The sequence below is a fragment of the Dendropsophus ebraccatus genome, chromosome 2 (genome assembly GCF_027789765.1).
Source record: "Dendropsophus ebraccatus isolate aDenEbr1 chromosome 2, aDenEbr1.pat, whole genome shotgun sequence".
Taxonomy (NCBI): Eukaryota; Metazoa; Chordata; class Amphibia; order Anura; family Hylidae; genus Dendropsophus; species Dendropsophus ebraccatus.
The window spans coordinates 60,247,214-60,269,900 of record NC_091455.1 but is presented as its reverse complement, the minus strand read 5'-3'; the positions used below and the strand labels follow the sequence as shown (position 1 = coordinate 60,269,900).

At 44.0% G+C, this 22,687-nt stretch overlaps 1 protein-coding gene across 3 annotated transcripts in view; it reads right to left on the bottom strand.

The window, feature by feature from the left end:
- Window positions 1-22,687, bottom strand: part of PRKDC (protein kinase, DNA-activated, catalytic subunit) — a 170,729-nt gene that overhangs the window by 71,481 nt on the left and 76,561 nt on the right. For all 3 annotated transcript variants that reach the window (XM_069957596.1, XM_069957597.1, XM_069957598.1), the window contains exons 35-44: window positions 21,556-21,714; window positions 20,919-21,122; window positions 19,877-20,062; window positions 13,296-13,400; window positions 12,006-12,173; window positions 11,376-11,503; window positions 7,692-7,899; window positions 6,742-6,920; window positions 1,410-1,578; window positions 582-647 (exon numbers count right to left, since the gene is read on the bottom strand). In XM_069957596.1, the coding sequence (XP_069813697.1) occupies window positions 582-647; window positions 1,410-1,578; window positions 6,742-6,920; window positions 7,692-7,899; window positions 11,376-11,503; window positions 12,006-12,173; window positions 13,296-13,400; window positions 19,877-20,062; window positions 20,919-21,122; window positions 21,556-21,714 (1,572 nt within the window). The remainder of the gene's footprint in view (window positions 1-581; window positions 648-1,409; window positions 1,579-6,741; window positions 6,921-7,691; window positions 7,900-11,375; window positions 11,504-12,005; window positions 12,174-13,295; window positions 13,401-19,876; window positions 20,063-20,918; window positions 21,123-21,555; window positions 21,715-22,687) is intronic.

Genomic DNA, 22,687 nt, shown 5'->3' with positions numbered 1-22,687 from the left:
TTCTTGAAAAATAGTCCAGTTAGTTGCCAAAACCATTGGTAAATGGTGCTGCACTCGATAGGAAAGGTGTAAAGATTTTTGGCCATCAGATCAATAGCTGATCCTGCGTTAGGTTGCTTACACTATTTTCCATGTATGTCCTCTACTTCCTACTGATTAACAGTAAAAAAAAAAAAAAAAAAAAAAAAGTTTAGTTTATTTACAAACTAAATATTTAGACTCAGCCACCAATAGATCAGCATAGATTCCAAGTATTTGGATTAAAAAAATAAATTGGTAAACAAAACATAACTTGATTTGTAAATATCAGCAAATATATATATATATTTTTTTTTAAAGAAGCCCAGTGAAACTAAAAAAAAGGAAGGAAAGCTGGGAGGTGCAGGAAAATAATAAAGTAATCTTACCCATGACCAGCAGCCCCGGATTCCAGCTGAAAATGATATTCAGCAGCCTTCAGGGGGACCCAAGAGCGGTGCTACATTACTTTATTATTTTCCAACACCCCTGCCTTCTTCCCTTTTTCAATTTCACATGACTTCTTTAATGCAAAGAAATGCATGTAACTAGCTGTATCTTACCTCTACTTCTACAGGAAAGGAATATTGTCGCTTTAGATCTATTATATTTTCAAGTACGAAGATGTTCTAAATAGAGAAACAAGAAACATAAGAGTCAAGGACTGTTTACAAAGTATCCACAGATACACAGATTAGCCTAACACTTGACATTTAGTGGGCAGATATGGTCTTATTCACAAATAAAGAACAGAAACAGCTTCTCACGCAAGATCTGGTGCATTCGACACAGACAACGCTCAATATAGTTTTATCTGAAATTTTTACCAGGGTGTGATGGGGACTGCTAATGGAATACAGTAAATCTGTGGAGTTTTTGCTACCTCAGGCCCCTCTAGCCATAACCCAATGCTTATAACAGAAGCAGTTTCGGCACCCCTATGTACTGAGAGGGAGCAGATCCACTCCTGCTATCCTCTACCATTGAAAGCTGCTATTGTCTGGTAAGGGAAGTGGGGCACTGGGACGACCCAGAACCCAGAAGAAACAGAGACCAGCAGAGGTCCAGGAGCACTAATGTAGCATCTGTGGGGCATCAAAGGAACTGAGTGTAGTAAGTAGATTTATTATTTTCACAGCACTTTCACCTGTAAAGATTTTTTCTTCTTTACCAGGACAACCCCCTTTAACAATGAAGAATTATAATCAAGGAATTGTTCTAACCACCTCTACGGTTTTAGATTAGATTCTGTCCTTTCTGTAAGCCAGTTTTAATCCATAAACAGTAGATATATCAAATATATACCATCACAAACACCTTATTGTAATTTAAAAACAAATAATACTCCCCAACTAGCCACTAATCTGTTATGAGCATTTAGCAGCAATTACCTTTTCTTTCTTTTCTGACAAAAGAAATGTATGAAAGAATTTACTCTCGGTAAAAGCACATGAGCAAACTGCAATAGCACAGTTATATGCAGCACAATGATAGAGTCTCCTCTTCTCCAGTAGCTGAGTTTCCCCAGACATGTTCTCTGTATATGCATCATAACACAACCTGCACATAGACAAAAACATATGACACATTATAGCTTTCCGTATTTGCATCCGCAATTGCATTGATTTGATCCATGTCTTTTTACGGACGTCACAGAGGTGACGTTCGTAAAAAATACAAATCCTATAGACTTCTATTAGTAATTCGTACCACAATCACAATCCGCACTAGGATGTCCTTTTTTTTTTTCTTTTGGAACGGATTATGGATCAAAATTAACACAGACTGTGTGAGTAACCCAATATAAATCAGCAATCACGGACAAATTAACAGGACGTGTGAATAAGACCTTACTTATTCAGATTTATACAGTCTTTGCATCTTTTGAATAGACTTGTTTTATTTCAGTTTAATACTTCTGTTCTTTGTTGCATAATACTTTGAATGTAACAATTTATGCTGGTTGGGGGGAAACAAGAGAAGAGACTGTGAGAAGACCACTCCTTACACTGTGTTACAGGTATTCTGTGTGTCAGGATCATAACCCATGCCATGCATTGGCAGACCTTGGACCGTTAACCCCAGGACTATCCGGGTACCTTGTCTATAAGGGCATATCTAGGTATGATCTAATCTGCGTAACAACTACCTGTGTACCATGACAACAAACAGTAATGTATTGATAATATTTAACATTTTCACTATTATTCTACACATATATATATCTATCAGATAACCCTCTTTATTACAGCATCTAGAGGGTTTATCACTGGCACTGAACTACGATCATGTCAGCTGTAATATACAACTATCACCCACAACAAGTAGTGATTTTACAGTATGATTTGTACTGTATGTTTTTTTTAAACATTCTTTATTTATTTTTTTTATTTTTAAACATACAAAGTCAAAAGGTAGCGACCAATAGAAAAACAGTAAAGTTATCCAGATTAAACATATGCCCAACAGGGTGAATTTGTAAAACTCAGCATCCATATTGCAAAGGTAGAAGAATCATCATGAGTTGCTATGTGATAAGGTATATCTTGTTAGACAGTCTATTTAACAGAGGGGTGTCATATAGATAGCAGAGGCATAGCAACATGGGTGTACTTGTGGTAAACAACTTCAGTGGAGGGAGTTCTATCATATGAACAGTGTACAAATTGACATAAAAAACGAGCCATATGCTGTTGTTTTTTTTTACTGAGATTTCTATTGAATTTTTTATGTCAACAACAAAATAAAAGGACAAACATAGCAATGAATTAGTTGTACAAGAAGAACAAATCAAGTAGGCAAAAATAAGAAGCAATGGCCCAAGGAGTCCCAAGACATTAAAGACCGGACAGGACAATAGGCAACACAAATGAATTCTGATGTTACTTGTGGAAGAAAATGAAACAAATAAGCCTAGGAATTTATGATTTGTATATTAACCCCTTATTGTATGTACTGCACTCTGGAATAAAGGCCCTTAATAGAGTGGGCTCTGCTCCTGAGCCCGCTCTATACTCCCGGACTGCACTAATCATGTACATGATTTTGCAAGAGAGGGTTAAGGCTACTTTCACACAGCATTATGCACAAAAGGTGAAAATCTCTCAACTATTTTGTACAGTAGGGTACTGGCACAATGATAGAGCTGATATAAGGTTTTTTTTTATTTTCCTCAAGTCCTACCAATCTTATATTGATGACCTATCCTAAGGAATCAATAATAGGTTTTCCCCAAATCCCCATTCAGTTTCAAAAAAGTTAAATGAATAGAAATACAATGTTAAAAATGTCTCAAACATGATGAAAGGTGTACAAAACATTTTTGTACACTGAAGACTCTTTGATAAAAAGGTATTCCACAGTTAATATATATACGTGTGTATATATAAATACAGTAAAACCTCGGTTTCCGAACAATTTGGTTTTCGAACTAAATTTCCCCCTGAAGTTTTGCTCGGTATCTGAACATTGCTTGGTGTCCGAACAAAACCAGGGGGATAACTGTCAGCTGAACTGATGTTCAGCTGACAGTTAGAGGTGTTCGGAACACTGAGAGGCAGGAGCGGGCGGCTATTTAAACTTGCCGCCGTGCTCCTGCTCCAATCAGCTGCGGGGGACACCCTGTAAAGAAGTGGGGAATCCCATCATAATGATGGGATTCCCCACTTCTTTACAGGGTGTCCCCCGCAGCTGAGAGGAGCAGGAGCACGGCGGCAAGTTTAAATAGCCGCCCGCTCCTGCCTCTCACTGCGGGGACAGGCTGTAAAGAAGCCGTCTCCCAGCGCTGTCCTCCTGTCTCTCCCCACCAGCCCCTCCGCCCCCCCGCCAGCCCGGAGCGCTGTACACCCCTATAGACTGCGGCGCGCCCGCAGCCCCGCTCACCAGCTTCTTGCTCTCGCTGCTCCCCGCCGCCTCTGCAGGGTAAGAGAGAGTCTGCAGAGGCGGCGGGGAGCAGCGGGAGCAAGGAGCTGGTGAGCGGGGCTGCGGGCGCGCCGCAGTCTATAGGGGTGTACAGTACAGCGCTCCGGGGGGGCGGAGGGGCAGGTGGGGAGAGACAGGAGGACAGCGCTGGGAGCCGGCTTCTTTACAGCCTGTCCCCGCAGTGAGTGGCAGGAGCGGGCGGCTATTTAAACTTGCCGCCGTGCTCCTACTCCTCTCAGCTGCCGGGGACACTGTGTAAAGAAGTGGGATTCCCCACTTCTTTACAGGGTGTCCCCCGCAGCTGATTGGAGCAGGAGCACGGCGGCAAGTTTAAATAGCCGCCCGCTCCCGCCTCTCACTGTTGAGGGGGATGTGGAGTGTTTTTGCACTCTGTGGGCCGGGTGCTCTGCACCTGACCCACGGAGTGCAAAAACCAATTAATCACATTTACATTGTTCCCTATGGGAACTTACAGCTCGGTTTTCGAACTGCTCGGTTATGGAACAGCCTTCCAGAACCAATTATGTTCGAAAACCGAGGTACCACTGTATATATATATATATATATATATACATACATACACACACGCGCGGGCGTGCTGGGGGGGAGGGGGGAGGAATCAGGGCCGTATTAACAGCAGCTGCTTAGCTGCTGCCCTAGGCACTAAATCTGCAGACGCCCCATCTTCACCTACCGATCAGCATCAATATTTTCTACTTTCTGATCATCATATTAATATCTGATCAGTCTTAGGCCGCGTTATGACATTTACTGTACGTCACCACATGCAGCAGATGCCAGACCCTCATGTGGTAACCAATAGGCGTATAGCCAATAATCCTGGTAACAGCACATGACTACTGGGGAAGAAATGGGAGAGTGGTTTCGGCCACATGCATTCCTCTACATGTAGAAACATTGTCTGAATCGCGTCTTTCATTGTTTAACTGCTTAAAGAGAACCTGTCACCCCCCGTGTCGGGGCAGAGCCCGGCCGACCCCCTGCTAGAGACCCTTATACTTATCCCGTGCACGAAGTCCCACTTCTGGAGCCGCTCCCGATGCTGAGATATCACTGCCTGAAGCACGGCGCGTGCGCATCAGAGATGAGTCCGACACTCATAGAGAATGAATGGAGCCGTCATTCTCTATGACCGTCGGACTCATCTCTGATGCGCACGTGCCGGGCTTCAGGCGGTGATATCTCAGCAACGGAAGCGGCTCCAGGAGCGGGGTAAGTATAAGGGTCTCTAGCGGGGGGGGGGGGGCGGACGTCCGGGCTCCTCCCCGGCACGGGAAGTGACAGGTCCTCTTTAAAACATGAACAAATTTCCACATTGAATCAACGATTAGAGCCGTCTGCATATTGTCTGAAGGAATTTTCACCACAGGATTGGTAGAAAATCGCTCCAGGAGGCACATTTACCACTGCCACACCAGACCTGACCAATACCACCATATTGTGACTGGATAACACCGCCATACCAGACCTGAACAATACTGCCATACACACACACGCACACACACAACCCCTGAAAAAGACACCAGATTTATTGGAAAGTCTGAATGGGAGGCAGGAGACTAAAAAAAAAAAAAATTTGTTTCCTTCCCCCAGTTCCCTGGTGCTGCCCACTGAAAGGTGCTGTCCTAGGCACTGGACCACGGTTGCCTAGTGGTAATTACGGCCCTGGAAGGAATGGCTTTGTCTTACTTACATAGCACCAATCCCCCACAGCATCTGTTCTTGTTCTTCTGGTCCCTCCGACGTTCTTTCTTTTTTTCTGCCTCTGAGACAAGTGCTCAGCACAGGACCTGGGTGCTCAGCCTCACACTGGCAGTGTTGTTCCATCTTAGCCTACAGATTGAGTCTGTAAGTCCTGCACCGAGCTTCCCAGAGGCAGAAAGAAAATTGGTAAACTCAAAGGAAAAGAACAAGAGCTAATACCCCTCAGTAGCAGCATTAGTTTTTTTAAATAAAACAGTGGAATACCTCTTTAAATCTGTTCCATCAGGTCTCCTGTAGGGCACATAAAACTGTTTAACAGGATTACTATTAATTCATATAAACTTAGGGCCATATTACATGCCCCAATTTTCTATTTAAGCGAGCACCAATCTTTTATAAATCAACGCTTATTTACTGAGCCTATTAATTGTGCAGCAAGGGCTGCACAGACATCGTTAGTAATGTCTGTGCAGCGATTTTTCTACATAGAAAATAATAAAATTATTACTTACCTTTCATACTCCCTCCTGCCTGTTCCCCACTCATCACAGCCACAACTACACTTCTGAAGCAGTCTGTGCAGTGACAGGCCTGTAAGCCAATCACTGACCAAGACAGGACAGCGCCACAGTCAGCGATTAGCTGAGTGGCCTGTCGCTGCACAGACGTATTAGGAAGTGTCAGCGGCATCTGCGGTAAGCAGGAAAAAGGAAGGACGACACCGGCGGAGCAATCACTATTATTTTCTATACTCTTTCATCAGCCGCCAACCATGCAATTCCTATTACATGGAGCAATTTGCTGTTGACAGCCAATGATATTTAACCTAGCTGAAACCCAATGATCTGCTTATTGTAGACTCCTCTTCTGATCGTTGTCTTTATTACTAGGGGAGCTATCTGCCAGATTCTGCCTGATTGGGCAGAAAATTGCCCCCTGTAAAAGGACCCGTAAAATATTTTACAAAGGTTTTTGTAAAAATGTTCTCAAGAGCACACTGTTGTGATTGCAAATAAAGGAATTGAAAACACACAGGCCAGATGCTACAAGACAGGTAACATCAATTTCATTACTTACTTTATCAGTGTCTTAGTAAGCTGCTTTCCTTCAACATTCACTGACCCTTCAAATGCATGGTTTATTCTGGATTCTTTAGAATAAATTTCATCTTTAGAAAGACGTGAATAAAGAACTTCTAGCATTTTGTAATAACCAATTTTCTTTGTAAGTTGAGTGTCAAAGACTGTTTCTGATGTCTACAAAAAAAATGCAGAGCCTAGAATAATTCTGTTTAATGCATATCAAAATACAAGACTGTAGCAACAGTAGTATTGTGGTATATACATTTGTATAGAAGAAAAAAGCAGGAGAAAATATGGGAAAAAGAGAAAGGACCAGTAGGAGTGTAAGACAGAAACAAAGAGTCAGAAGTAAGCTAAAAGTGGGGGCAGAATGGATGACAGTTGTAGCAGGGGAGCAATGAGAGATAGGAGAATCCACTGAACAAAATTCCTGTGATACTGAGAGATGCATTTCTTTCTTTCATATCTGCGGGTTTAGGCAATGTAATCAACCCTATTCTGCCTGGAGATCAGCCTCCTGTAGAACTCCCTATCAGACTCTTAGAAATCCTATTTAGCAGTAAAGAGTGGTTATATATATGCATCATTGTATGAATTTTATGTACACCTGCGAGCAGGCGTAAACCATGGTAAATGAGGTGTGGGAGGTGGCCTTGCCTCCTCTCTGTCTTGTCAAGCCCCTCCCCAAGCTCCCCCAGCCCGCCGATCAGGCAAGCGGGGCATACGGCAGGCGTACGCCAGAGAGAAGGGGCAAATCTGCACTTTCTCCCTGGTGTACATTTTATAAATGTCCCCCACAGTCTTCTATTGACTACGCTAGGTTCCTTTCTTGACTGCACATATTTCTGTACTCAAGTAGAAAATTATCAGCAACAAGCTTACTGTTGGCAACCTGAATGTAGAGAGCTAAAAGTAACAGCATAATTAAAATACACAAGTAGATACCTTTGTAAATCTGCTTTTGAGAACATCCATTGACAAAACAACGATTTTGCTGCAAAAATCTTTCAGTGCATCAGAACTACAGTTCCACAATAGAGTGAGTAGACAGCGGTCGACTAAAGAAAGACGAGTTGTATTTAAAAGGAGATCTTCACTCTTAAACATGTTGTGTACTGTATCCATTAAGATAACTTGTTTATCACAGCTACTCCTAAACAACAGGGAGAGAAAAAGTCTACAATAAATCTAAAACAACTAACTGTTAAGCATAAATTTATGCATTACAGGTCTGGCAAAGTAAAGTGACGTGACCAGATAGATGTGTGGGGAAAAACACTCTCCTACCTATGTGGTAAATACAGCACTCAAGGAATAAGCCTTTAGATTCTAAGGTAAGAATATGCCAGTTTATTTATTTCCACGCTGCACAAATCTCAGCTGTGTTCCAGAGAAATCTTTATTTTCAATTGGCACTGTTGTTTCAAACGACTTTCATCCAATGTGATTTCTAACATATTTGAAAATCTATTTACCAAAATATACATATTTCAAACAATACCATTAAAATATGCTTAATTTTACACAATGAATTAGGGTGTATCTTTGTGGGACAACCTCTTTAACAAACAAATGTTAAAATATTTACCTAAAAACATTCATCTTGCTCTTAAGATCTTGCCTCTTTTTAGTGCTATGCCCTGATCCTGCCTGGGGGATCCTTCTCACCCCTTCTTTCCTCCCCTGCTACCTTATTTATACCACCCTCCTTAATTTTTCTTGTTCTTATTGTGCGTTAATTTGTTTTTACTGTTCTGTTCGTACTCAAATGCTTGATCTGCATACCCATTTTGCTTCTACCACCACTCCCCCGTGGACACCATGGTGGGTTAAGGGCCTGTGAATCTTATTCTCTCTTTGACACTAGATATGAACCAATACTAATTTAATATTGTCTTAGTTATACGTCACACTTATAAAAAAAAAAGTTCTTGGGGAACTCCGTTCTGTAGTTTCTCTACCCTTGTATGAAATATTCAGTGATTCTTTGCTTACTGGTATTGTGCCGAGGGACTGGCGTAAGGCAAATGAAATGCCGATTTTCAAAAAGGGCTCTCGAACTTCCCCAGGTAACTATAGACCCGTAAGCTTAAGGTCCATTGTGGGGAAACTATTTGAGGGGCTTATAAGGGACTACATCCAGGAATATGTAGTGGCTAATAGTATTATAAGTGATAACCAGCATGGTTTTACTAAGGATAGAGGCTGTCAAACCAACCTAATATGTTTCTACAAAGAGGTGAGTAGAAGCCTGGATGGGGGCGCGGCTGTGGATATCGTGTACCTGGATTTTGCTAAAGCGTTTGACACAGTTCCTCATGGACCTCTGATGGGTAAGTTAAAGTCTATCGGTTTGGAAAGTTTAATGTGTAACTGGATTGAAAACTGGCTTAATAATTGTACCCAGAGAGTGGTGGTCAATGATTCCTACTCCGAATGGTCCCCGGTAATAAGTGGTGTACCCCAAGGGTCAGTACTGGGCCCTCTTCTGTTTAACTTGTTTAATAATGATATTGAGAATAGAATTAACAGCAATGTTTCTATCTTTGCAGATGACACCAAGCTTTGTAGTACAGTACAGTCTATGGAGGATATGAAGATGTTACAGGATGACTTAGACACACTGAGTGTTTGGGCGTCCACTTGGCAAATGAGGTTCAATGTGGATAAATGTAAAGTTATGCACCTGGGTACTAATAACCCGCATGCATCATATGTTCTGGGGGGAGTTACTCTGGGAGAGTCGCTGATGGAGAAGGATCTGGGTATACTTGTAGATAATAGACTATAGAACAGCACACAATGTCAGTCAGCTGCTTCTAAGGCCAGCAGGATATTGTCATGCATTAAAACAGGCATGGACTCTCGGGACAGGGATATAATATTACCGCTCTATAAAGCTTTGGTGCGGCCTCATCTGGAGTATGCCGTCCAGTTTTGGAATCAGATTCATAAAAAGGATGTTCTAGAGCTGGAGAGGGTACAAAGACGGGCAACTAAACTAATAAGGGGAATGGAGCATCTTAGTTATGAGGAGGGATTAAAAGAATTACATTTGTTTAGTCTAGAGAAGAGACGTTTAAGGGGAGATATGATTATTTTATTTAAATATATAAATGGCCCCTACAAGAAATATGGGGAAAAGATGTTCCAGGTAAAACCCCCTCAAAGGACAAGAGGGCACTGTCTCCGCCTGGAGAAAAAAGGTTCAATCTCTGGAGGCGACAAGCCTTCTTTACCATGAGAACTGTGAATCTGTGGAACAGTCTACCACAGGATCTGGTCACAGCAAAAACAGTAGAGGGCTTCAAAACAGGGCTAGACAAGTTCTTAGACCAAAATAATATAAATGCATATGTATAGAACCTATCACCCCTCCCCCTTCCCTGTATCCATCCCCTCCTTGGTTGAACTTGATGGACATGTGTCTTTTTTCAACCGTATTAACTATGTAACTATACATAAAAAAAAGATTAAACCTTAAAACAATCTTCTGACAAGACATTCCCTTTAGGCTGGTTTGTAAATGTGGCCGTATTACACCTGTATAAAAACTGGTCTTGAACATTTTACTGCCTAAATTTTCTTTTACTGAATGCTGGAACGTTATTTTTTTTTCTAATCTGTTTCTATTTTCAGATTTTAACTTTACAACAGCCCCTTCCTTCTCACCACAAACAGAACAGGAAGTCCCAGCTTAGTTTCAGAGCTAGTGATGGGAATGAAAACTGCAAGATTTTAGGATTATTTTGTAATACAGGCTGTAAAATAGAAAATTAGAAAAAACATATCCCTAAAATTTCTCACAATATATGTATAACAAAAAAATGCTTCACATTCTGATGACTCATCCCCTTTAAGGTAACTTTGTGTTCATCAACCCACTCCACCAAACAGCTAGTACAATCCGTTTGATGAGAGTAAATCCTTACTGGTCATGTATTTTAAAGGGGTTATCCAGTGCTACAAAAACATGGCCACTTTCCCCCTACTGTTGTCTCCAGTTTGGGTGGGGTTTTAAAACTCAGTTCCATTGAAGTAAATGGGGCCTAATTGCAAACCGCACCTGAACTGCAGACAACAGTAGGGGGAAAAGTGGTCATGTTTTTGTAGCGCTGGATAACCCCTTTAAAATGCGCCCGGTGCCTTGGTTAGAGCAAAAAATTATCTTTTAAACTTGTAGCACTGTGGCATACTGGTGTGGCCTACAGTTTCTGTGCCCCAGGTCTGCAATGCCTCTCCTTTCTTCCTCCCCACCCTCCTCATGATTAGGGATGCCCCCCAAGCAGGATTTCTATTCATCACATGTCTAAACAGTGCATGTATGCCATAGTGACACAGGTGGACTGTTTAGCCAAGACAACTCTAGGCCACGTGAGTATGACACACCACTGCAAGTTTAAAAGATCATTTTTTTGCTCTAAGGCACTGGGCACATGGAAAGAGACATGACCAGTAAGGATTTACTATCATCAAATGGATTGTACTACCGGTTTGGTGGATTGGTGGATACAGAGTTGCTTTAAAGCGGGGATATGGGTACACCAATACTAAAGTGTAAACAGAAACTATAAGACACAATAGGAAATTTGCTGAAAACACAATGAAAAAAAAACCATTTTTTTTTACCTTTTAATTACTTTTTTGAATGCACTCTGAAACAAATCTTCCATAAAATGTTTCCCATCCCTACAAAGAACATCCACCATAAGCTGTAGAAGTACTGGACTTTGGGATAATTCCAATGCATCTAAAAACTAAAACAAAACACATAATGGTATTATTATACTGATCTACATCTTATGCATAGGGTATCAAGTGTCATTTACTTTCTTTCATATTTTGCATCCACCATATGATCAAATACTTTATTAGAAAGCAAAAAAAAAGGTGATTAATACCCCTAATGTTAAAATACCCAAAGAAAAAAAACCTGTGTGCTGCTTTTAGTGACTTTTTAAGGCATTGGTGTTTGTATTGCCTAATTAATGGAAAACAATATGATAGAACATTTTTCTCCAACAACTGAAAATGACTGCCTGAGGGGGCTGAATTTACAAAAGTGGTTTGTTTTAAATAGGAGAAGCCCTGCAAAATAATGATCATAATGACCAAATTATAAAAGTATAAATTTTTAACAATTTTTATGAATAAGGTAAATTGTATTTCTTAACACATTTCAATTAAAAAAGAGGAAAAGATTATTTGAACTTATATGCACTACATCATTCATCTTCAATCTGGATACATATTACTCACCTTTTTTACGCAGTCAACGTAATTATTGAACTTTAAGGTGCCTTTTGGAAATTCATCACATTTCATTGGAAAGTTAAAGACAATAAAATGATCAAGGGTATCCTTTAACTCAGTGAGCCTTTCTTCTTTCAGGGTGGTAAAGAAAGGAAGTATAATAATAGCTTGACTCTATAAAATACACAAGATAGCATTATTAACACTCCTCAAAAACATAAGGAACACAACAGTAAGCCAATTACAATAAATATGGCTATTTTACTTAAAGGGGTTACCCAGCGCTATAAAAACATGGCCACTTTTTCCCCTCTCTTGTCTCCAGATTGGGTGTGGTTTCAAACTCAAAGTAAATGGAGCTTAATTGCAAACTACACCTGAACTGGAGACAAGAGTGGGGCAAAAGTGGCCAAGTTTTTGTAGCGTTGGATAACCCCTTTAATAATATGGTAACACAAATCAAAGTAAGCTGAACACATATATCTTGGCTCATTCGGCTGAAGAACAAATTTGTGCCTAGGCATGAAACTGTTCCTCAACAGATGTCAGGGCGGAAGGAGGAATGGGTATCTGGACAGTATTTTCAATACTGATAGAAGCTGCTGAAAATAGTGTTTTCACCTACCCAATGAAACATGCATTCATATTCAGTAGATCTTGCATGTTTTTCAAAAAGTCAAACACCCACTTTGCAGCCTAGCTGAAATATATGCCAGCTCTCAACTGGAGTATATTTCAGTGAGGGCACAGGGGCCACTTCAGGTGCATCCGGATTTATGTGATGGTTCTAGCAGCAGCTTTCTTAAAGGTCATGTGTCACCTAAATTTTCTTTTACAGATTAGTCAGATATTAAAACTTTTTTCTTTTATTCTAGTCTGTTTCTATTTTCTCACTGTAATTTTTCTTTTTTTCACTTTTCGTAATTTGTTATGGGGACTGCCATCTTGCCCAAGCTGTTTTTAACAGCATTTAGTGACATGCATTTTTTAACGATATAATGCGTTTCAGGTTTTCATCAGGTATCTTTTTTTAGTAAATACAATACCACAGTCTACAATATATTATGTCTGAAAAAAATGGAATGGAGACCTGGCAGAGCAGAAAACAAATCATAAAAAATTCAAGACAGTGGCCCGATTTATCAAGCTGCCTGAAACCCACACTGTGCTTTTTTCCCACAGCAACAAATCACAGTTTATAACACACAAGCTGTAACTGGTTGCTCTGAGAAAAAACAACAGTGTGAGGAAGCTTAATACAGCTGGGCCAGTATGTATACACTTTGTTTCACATACTTTTAAATTCAGTGCAAGTTTCTGATCTGAGAGGATGCTTAAGTAGGTCTTAAAAACGTCATTAAAAGCCAGGTGGTTTGTATCAAAAGACACAGAAGACTCAATCTGGAAAAAAATAAGAATACAATAGCACAAGATTACATATTACTTTTTATATAACATAGATTTCTTGATCATCCCACAGCAGCACAACAAAAAATGGTTTTAGGGTACAAACCCACTTGCCGGATCTGCAGCGAGTCTCCTTGCTGCGTTTTTGCAGCGAGACTCGCTGCAGATCCCAGCCCTATACTTTCATTAGCAGAGAAACTCGCAGCAGGGATGTACATCCCTGCTGCGATTTTGTCTGCAGCCCTCCCCATTAACCCCCTAGCCGCCAGACATTATACATTACCGGGTCCCCGTTCCTGCTTGCTTCGGGGCTCAAGGTGTCTTCACGGCCCGCCCGGACAATCAGTGCGCTGCGGTGGGGCAGCGCACTGATTGGCCGGGCAGAACGTGCCGGGAGCCGCCGTAGCAAGCAGGAGCGGGGACCTGGTAATGTATATCCTGCCCGCCCCCCCTGCAGCCCCGGCCGCATGATCGCCCCCCCGCAGCCCCCGGCCGTACGATCGCCCCCTGCCGCACGATCGCCCCCCGCAGCCCCCGGCCAGGGGGGCGATCGTGCGGCCGGGGGGTGCGGGGGGGCGATCATGCAGCCGGGGGCTGGGGGCGATCATGCGGCCGGGGGCTGGGGGCGATCGGGGCTGCAGGGGGGCGGGCAGGATATACATTACCAGGTCCCCGCTCCTGCTTGCTTCGGCGGCTCCCGGCACGTTCCGCCCGGCCAATCAGTGCGCTGCCCCGCCGCAGCGCACTGATTGGCCGGGCGGGCCGTGAAGACACCGGGAGCCCCGAAGCAAGCAGGAACAGGGACCCGGTAATGTATAATGTCCGGCGGCTAGGGGGTTAATGGGGAGGGCTGCAGACAAAATCGCAGCAGGGATGTACATCCCTGCTGCGAGTTTCTCTGCTAATGAAAGTATAGGGCTGGGATCTGCAGCGAGTCTCACTGCAAAAACGCAGCAAGGAGACTCGCTGCAGATCCGGCAAGTGGGTTTGTACCCTTAAGGTACAATGAAATAGAGATTAATTAGTAATAAATCAATTAAGCACTTAAGTTTATACCCTACATGGCAGGGGTCCTCAACTGGCGGACCGTGGTCCAAACCCGGACCGCGGATACCGGCTGTCCGGACCCCTGCTGCAGCTGCGCTCTGCAGCTCGTAACGAGCGCTCATAGTTACCATGCAGCAGCAGCAGTGATAAAAAGGGAGCCATTGGCTCCCTCCCTGTCAGTCACCCCTCACTGGCCACAGCGGTCAATAGTGGCCGCACTCTGCCTCTGGTGTCGGCGCTCAAGTGACGTCACTGCGCCGACACCAGGACAAGGGGAGAGCAGCCTCTGTGACCGCTGCAGTGCCCAGGTGAGTATAAGTATTTGTTTTTTTTATGCTATATGAGAGGGGGAGAGTGCACAGGGGGGCTATATACTACTGGGGGAGAGTGCACAGGGGGGCTATATACTACTGGGGGAGAGTGCACAGGGGGGCTATATACTACTGGGGGAGAGTGCACAGGGGGGCTATATACTACTGGGGGGAGAGCACAGAGGGGGGCTATACACTACTGGGGAAGACTGCAGAGGGGGGCTATATACTACTGGGGGAGAGCGCATAGGGGGCTATATACTACAGGAGTATAGTGCACGGGGGGGCTATATGGGAGGGAGAGAGGACACAGGGGGGCTATATACTACAGCAGGACAGCACACAGGGGGGCTATATACTACTGGGGGAGAGCGCACAGGGAGACTAAATACTACAGGGGGAGAGTGCACAGGGGGGCTATATACTACTAGGGGGCTAAATACTACTGGGAATAATGCACAGGGAGCCTATATAATACAGGGGAAGAGCGCACAGGGGGGCTATATATTACTGGGGGAGAGCGCACGGGGGGGGGCTATATACTACTGTGGGAGAGCGCACAGGGGGGCTATATTACTACTGGGGGAGAGCGCACAGGGGGGCTATATACTACAGGGGGAGAGTGCACAGGGGGCTATATACTACAGGGGGAGAGCGCACAGGGGGGCTATTTACTACAGGGGAGAACGCACAGGGGGACTATTTACTACAGGGGAGAACGCACAGGGGGGCTATATACTACTGGGGGGCTAAATACTACTGGGAAGAGCGCACAGGGGGGGCTATATACTACTGGGGGAGAGCGCACAGGGGGGCTATATACTACAGGGGGAGAGCGCACAGGTGGGCTATATACTACACGGGGGAGAGCGCACAGGGGGGCTATATACTACAGGGGCAGAGCGCACAGGGGGGCTATATACTACTGGGGGAGAGCGCACAGGGGGGCTATATTACTACTGGGGGAGAGCGCACAGGGGGGCTATATACTACTGGGGGAGAGCGCACAGGGGGGCTATATACTACAGGGGGAGAGCGCACAGGTGGGCTATATACTACACGGGGGAGAGCGCACAGGGGGGCTATATACTACAGGGGCAGAGCGCACAGGGGGGCTATATACTACTGGGGGAGAGCGCACAGGGGGGCTATATTACTACTGGGGGAGAGCGCACAGGGGGGCTATATACTACAGGGGGAGAGCGCACAGGGGGGCTATATAGTCCTGGGGGGCTAAATATTACTGGGAAGAGTGCACAGGGGGGCGATATACTACTGGGGGAGAGCGCACAAAGGGGCTATATACTACAGGGGGACAGCACACGGGGTCTATATACTACTGGGGGAGAGCGCAAAGGGAGACTAAATACTACAGGGGGAGAGTGCACAGGGGGGCTATATACTACTAGGGGGCTAAATACTACTGGGAAGAATGCACAGGGGGCCTATATAATACAGGGGAGGAGCGCACAGGGGGGCTATATATTACTGGGGGAGAGCGCACGGGGGGGCTATATACTACTGGGGGAGAGCGCACAGGGGGGCTATATTACTACTGGGGGAGAGCGCACAGGGGGGCTATATACTACAGGGGGAGAGCGCACAGGGGGCTATATACTACAGGGGGAGAGCGCACAGGGGGGCTATATACTACAGGGGGAGAATGCACAGGGGGGCTATATACTACTGGGGGGCTAAATACTACTGGGAAGAGCGCACAGGGGGAGGCTATATACTACTGGGGGAAAGCGCACAGGGTGGCTATATTACTACTTGGGGAGAGCGCACAGGCGGGCTATATACTACAGGGGGAGAGCGCACAGGGGGGCTATATACTACACGGGGGAGAGCGCACAGGGGGGATATATACTACAGGGGGAGAGCGCACAGGGGGGCTATATAGTACCGGGGGGCTAAATACTACTGGGGGAGAGCGCACAGGCGGGCTATATACTACAGGGGGAGAGCGCACAGGGAGGCTATATACTACTGGGGGAGAGCGCACAGGGGGGCTATATACTACAGGGGGAGAGCGCACAGGGGGGCTATACACTACTGTGGGACAGCGCAAAAAGGGGCTATATACTACAGGGGGAGAGCGCACAGGGAGGCTATATACTACTGGGGGAGAGCGCACAGGGGGGCTACATACTACAGGGGGAGAGCGCACAGGGGGGCTATATAGAACTGGGGGGCTAAATACTACTGGGAAGAGCGCACAGGGGGGCTATATACTACTGGGGGAGAGCGCACAAAGGGGCTATATACTACAGGGGAACAGCACACAGGGGGGCTATATACTACTGGGGGAGAGCGCACAGGGAGACTAAATACTATAGGGGGAGAGTGCACAGGGGGGGCTATATAATACTAGGGGGCTAAATCCTACTGGGAAGAATGCACAGGGGGCCTATATAATACAGGGGAGGAGCGCACAGGGGGGCTATATATTACTGGGGGACAGCGCACGGGGGGGCTATATACTACTGGGGGAGAGCGCACAGGGGGGCTATATACTACAGGGGGAGAGCGCACAGGGGGGCTATATACTACAGCGGAAGAGCGCACAGGGGAGCTATATACTACAGGGGAGAGCGCACAGGGGGCTATATACTACTGGGGGGTTAAATACTACTGGGAAGAGCGCACAGGGGGGGCTATATACTACTGGGGGAAAGCACACAGGGGGGCTATATTATTACTGGGGGAGAGCGCACAGGGGGGCTATATAGTACTGGGGGGCTAAATACTACTGGGAAGAGCGCACAGGGGGGCTATATACTACTGGGGGAGAGCGCACAAAGGTGCTATATACTCAAGGGGGAGAGCGCACAGGGAGGCTATATACTACTGGGGGAAAGCGCACAGGGGGGCTATAGACTACAGGGGGAGAGCGCCCAGGGGGGCTATATACTAAAGGGGGAGAGCACCCAGGGGGGCTATATACTACAGAGGGAGAGCGCACGGGGGGCTATATACTACAGGGGAAGAGCGCATGGGGGGCTATATACTACTGGGGGAGAGCGCATAGGGGGCTATATACTACAGGGGGAGAGTGCATGGGGGGCTATATACTACTGGGGGAGCAACAGGGAGGCTATATACTACTGGCGCAGTCACACCCTTTGTACCTAATTTCAAAGGGCTGGAGAGAGAGAAAAAAAATGCCAGTTTTTCAACTAATAAACATCAATTCTGTATGTTAATACTTCAACGTTTGTGAAAAGTAACAAAACACGTTTACTACTGACGTTCAGCACGGACCTTCACCTGACAAAAGTCCCCGATAAGTGGACCTTCACTAAAAGTTGTTGAGTACCCCTGTTATATGGGGTGTGTTCATACAGTCAGGTTTTTAATTGCAATTACTGGCCCCCAAACCCAGGAACAGATTATAAATGGAGTACAGGTCATAAAGTAAAGACTTGGTATGATTAAAATAATAGGCTTATAACTTATAAAACTTTTATTGTATTTGACTGCTTTTAAAAAATTTAAACCTTTAAAAAATGTGTTTAAAATTGCTCTATTTCTATATTTATTGTAACCAAAAATTGTCAATTTTCTACTTCAGCAGTTTTTTTTTTGCACTTACGCTGTTTACCTGCAAGATCAGGAACGCTGAAATTTTATAGTGATAGGGTTATTTCACATGCGACAATAGCACATATGTTTATTTTTTAATTAGAATATATTTATAAATTGGGATGATTTAAACTTATCATGGAATAGGATTTTTTAATAATAAAAAAATATTAATGCAGATCATATGTACTGCTTTGATCTCTGAGATCAGTGTTCGATTACTATGGGCTGCTAGAACCCATAGTAAACGACTGTCAAGCCAGGATGAGCGCCATTGCGGTGCTGTACACCCGGCCCAGCCAGAAGCTCAGATTGCCCCTCTGCAAATGCATCGTGGTGGTGGGGGCGATCCGCCACTAGACCACCAGGTGATGGGGTTAATAGAGCATTTACATGCCGCTGTTAGTTTAGATAGAAGCATTTAAATGCTTAAAGGGAACCTGTCACCCCCGTACTGTGGTAAAGGCCGCCCGACCCTCCGCTAGAGACCCTTATACTTACCCCTTTTCTCCAAGTCCCGCGCCTGGAGCCGGTACCGGGGCTGGGATATCACCGTCGGCAGCCGCGCTCGCGCGCTCCTGAGATGAGTCCAACGCCCATAGAGAATGATGGCTCCATTCATTCTCTATGGGCGTCGGACTCATCTCAGGAGCATGCGCGGCAGGCTTCCGACGGGAATATCTCTGTCTCAGGATCAGCTCCAGGCGCGGGACTAGAAGAGAAGTAGTAAGTATAAGGGTCTCTAGGGGGGGGGGGGGGTGTTGGGCAGCTGCACGGGGGGTGACAGGTCTCCTTTAATAAGCCAATGCGGTGATCACGGAGTGGCCCCTCTGTGAAACCCCTACTTGCACCATAACGTACCAGGTACTAGCTTAGGGGTTAAGAGGAGTAAGTGAACAAAGGGAGCAATGGTTGCTGTGCTTCAAGGTGTTGTTTCTCCTGTTGGCAGGAGAAGATTGCTCCACTTCACCGCAGCTTATTTGCCAAGGGTGCCCTGGTGTAAGCAGCCCCATTATCTCCCACAGTACAGGCTGGTTGAGAGACCTTTGGCTTACTATGTTAAGCGGGAAGGGTTATTCTAAGGTCAAGTTGCTAATGAACTCACTGTGATTAACCCTTCCAGCATTACAAAATAGCTTCAATGTTGCAGTTAAAGCCTGCCAGGGACTTGTTTGCATCAATTATCTCAGAAGGGAGAGGGAGGAGCGGGGGATAGAGAGAAAGGCTAACACACAGAGTTTTGTTTTATTAGCAGAAAGCAGCATGAATTGTTAGTCTGACCATGGGCAGCAACATATGAAAAGTTATGTTTGAGTGGAATACCCCTTTGGGCCATGTTTAAACAACGTTTGTTTTGTATAAACCACGGCCGTTGTGTCCTGAAGATATATTGTAACTAGTGGCCATTGTAACTTGAGGGACCACTGTACAAAGGTGGTGCACAAATACTACAGCTCTAAACCTAACTGCAGAGATTCAAGTTCTAGAAAGAGTAACAGAAAATAGATTGACTAGGGTTAGAAATACCTGTAGTACTTTAGCAAGTAATGTCAGCACTGCCATTTTGCTCTCTGGAGAAGAATCTGTGGCCCACCAGCCCTCCAGTTTCATCCAATTTGTAAGCACAGCATTTACCAACCGTGTACCTTGCTGTTTCTGAACTGATCGCTGTCTAAAGCTCTGATCAAGCATTCCATTCAAGACAGAGCTCACCTTTAAAAGGAAAAAATATATATATTTCTTGCAAACGTTCTCAGGGGGAAAAAGCGATAACACACGGCAGAATTGCAAAGGCAACCATACATGGATTTGATATACATTATTTATTATGTTCCCACTCAACCCCGCACTTCATGTCATTTTTTCGTTTCATGGGACTCTTAATAAATCTGGTGCATGCAAAGCCAGCCTTCTTTTACTCAAAGGGTTTTCTGGGCAAAATTGGCTAATGAGCTATCCACATGACATCCTTTGTCACTGATCCGTGACCTGCGCTGATTAGCTGGTCGATGTCCACAATATATAGACAATGGATTGTGTCTCCATTTATTGTGTTGCAGCGGTGATATGTAACTGCAGCTCAGCTCCTGTTCACTTGAAGTTACAGTCGCAGGTCACCAAGGCTACACAGTTGATACATGACTGATGAGCTATCCTGCAGGTATTTTGGCCAGAAAACCCCATTTAAGGTGGGTTCACACTGTCTTTTTGCAGTCCATTTAACGTATCAGTTTTATGGAAGAAAATAAATGCAACCGTGTGCATCTGTCTGGATCCATTTTTCCATTAACTTACATTATATAATAAAGACAAATCAGTTTTTTTTTGTGTGTCTAAAAAATGTGGTTAACCACATTCTGTAATTTAAAAGTAACCATTTAAAATAGATCTGTTAAACCTGAAACATCAGTCTTAATAATTTTCTCACTAAAGATTTTATGGCATCAGGCTCATTTAGTATCAATAAAATAAAAATTAGGATATTCTTGTATACTGTATTACTTTGGGGCATGTGATATATACAAACATTAGCAATATTGTACTACGAGTATAACAGAAGCATGATTACCATTTTGGGGTTTTCCATTGTGGACTTAAGTAGATAAGGCACAACAGTGTCCAGATTCTTCAACAGCTCCCTGTTAATAGTTTCAGAAAACAAATTGTAGAAATACTCTCCATGGGAGAAATTGATAAAGTTTCTCTGAGAACTCCCAGACAACGGTACTGTTAAAACCAGTGTGTTGAGCAACAAGTTTACAAGTTCTTCACACTGAAAAAAAAACACAATTTAACAGAGCAAAGTTAATTACAAACCAGAATATATTAGAAAAGAACAAAACTAAAAGTTATAATTTTTTTCTGCTAATGAGATAACTTGTTTCAAAAAAGGTAATGTGAACAAACTTTTGACACCTCATAGTGACATGTCAGCAATTTGTATCGAGGTAGGGGCGCAGAGACCCTCACAATCATTAGAATAAGAGGGCAGAAAAACAAGGCTGCATGCACTGTGCCCATTCTTGTTAGCTCTAAAAAGCTATAATGAGCAGCCTATGGAATAATAATATAATATTCATGGCCCTGATAACCATGTAGAGAAAAAAAAAACAAAGGACATAGTCAAAAAAGTTTTTAACAAATCAAATAAAAAGAAAATCAGACTAAAAATGGTTCAGTATCTGGTTTTAGTAAATTGAAATTACCTGTCCACCAAAATTAAAGGCCAACTGTAAAATTCCTTCAGCGAGACGTTTACTGCCGACATCTAAAGATGGTAAAGACTTTCTATCACTACCAGCAGCAATGCCTTTATAAACAACCGAAAGGAGTTTGGAACCAACAGTAAATCCAAGGCCAGTGACCTAAGAACAAAATACATGTTAATGATACACAAATGTGTGAACTAAATAAATAAAACTGCTACTTAATACTGCTTGTTTAGATTAAACGGATTACAGGTATGCATTCATGAAAAGATTGAGCTTTGTGAAGACCAGACTGAGATGTTCTGCTGCTGCATGCATGCCTCCTCCTCTCCTCACCCCTTTAGCTCTGCATGACTCATGTACAGGGTTTGACTCCCAGCACTGAGACTTGAATATCAATCATGCAGAGCAGGGAGGGGTGGGGGAGGAGGCATGCCTGCTGCAGCTCTGCATGGCTTCCATGACTCTTTAACTTAGAAGAACTTTGTAAACAGCCATACATGTTAAATGGATACAGCCATATGCAATACACATACAACCATAACCAAAAACCTTATGCGTGTATAATTTTTTATCAGCTATATGTTCATGTTGGCAGCTCTAAGCATTAATATAGAGCTGACCGATTCCATTTAAAGTTTAGAATATTTTGCAGACAAAATCTCCGTGAGAAAGCGAGTGCCGACATGTCAGGCCAGCACTCGCTTGCTCCTCATTCCTTGCTTGCTGCCGGAGCTATTACACATGCCGACAGTGAGCATGTAAGGGCGGGGGGTGGTGGGGGAGGAGGAGATGGCATTGGTCTGCTGCCGCTACGTCTATTGCACGTTGAAAGACATTAAAAGACAACGATCTGTCGGCTGATCTTGCCTTTTTTTACACTAAGCGATTATGGCCGATAATAGCTTTGTGTGATAGGGCCTTCAGACCTAATTATTTAGAGGCACAATATGGTACCTTCCTTGTTTTGAACCTGCAAATAAGGTAGTCCTAGATGAAGCAAAATGGAAAGAAATATAGAAAAATTGATATACTGTACCTGGGACCCCAAGTTTTAGCTAAAAGCCAGATGCAGAACATTTGTATTGTGAAGATTTAATACATTCAAAGGGAAGAAATCACGCCAAAT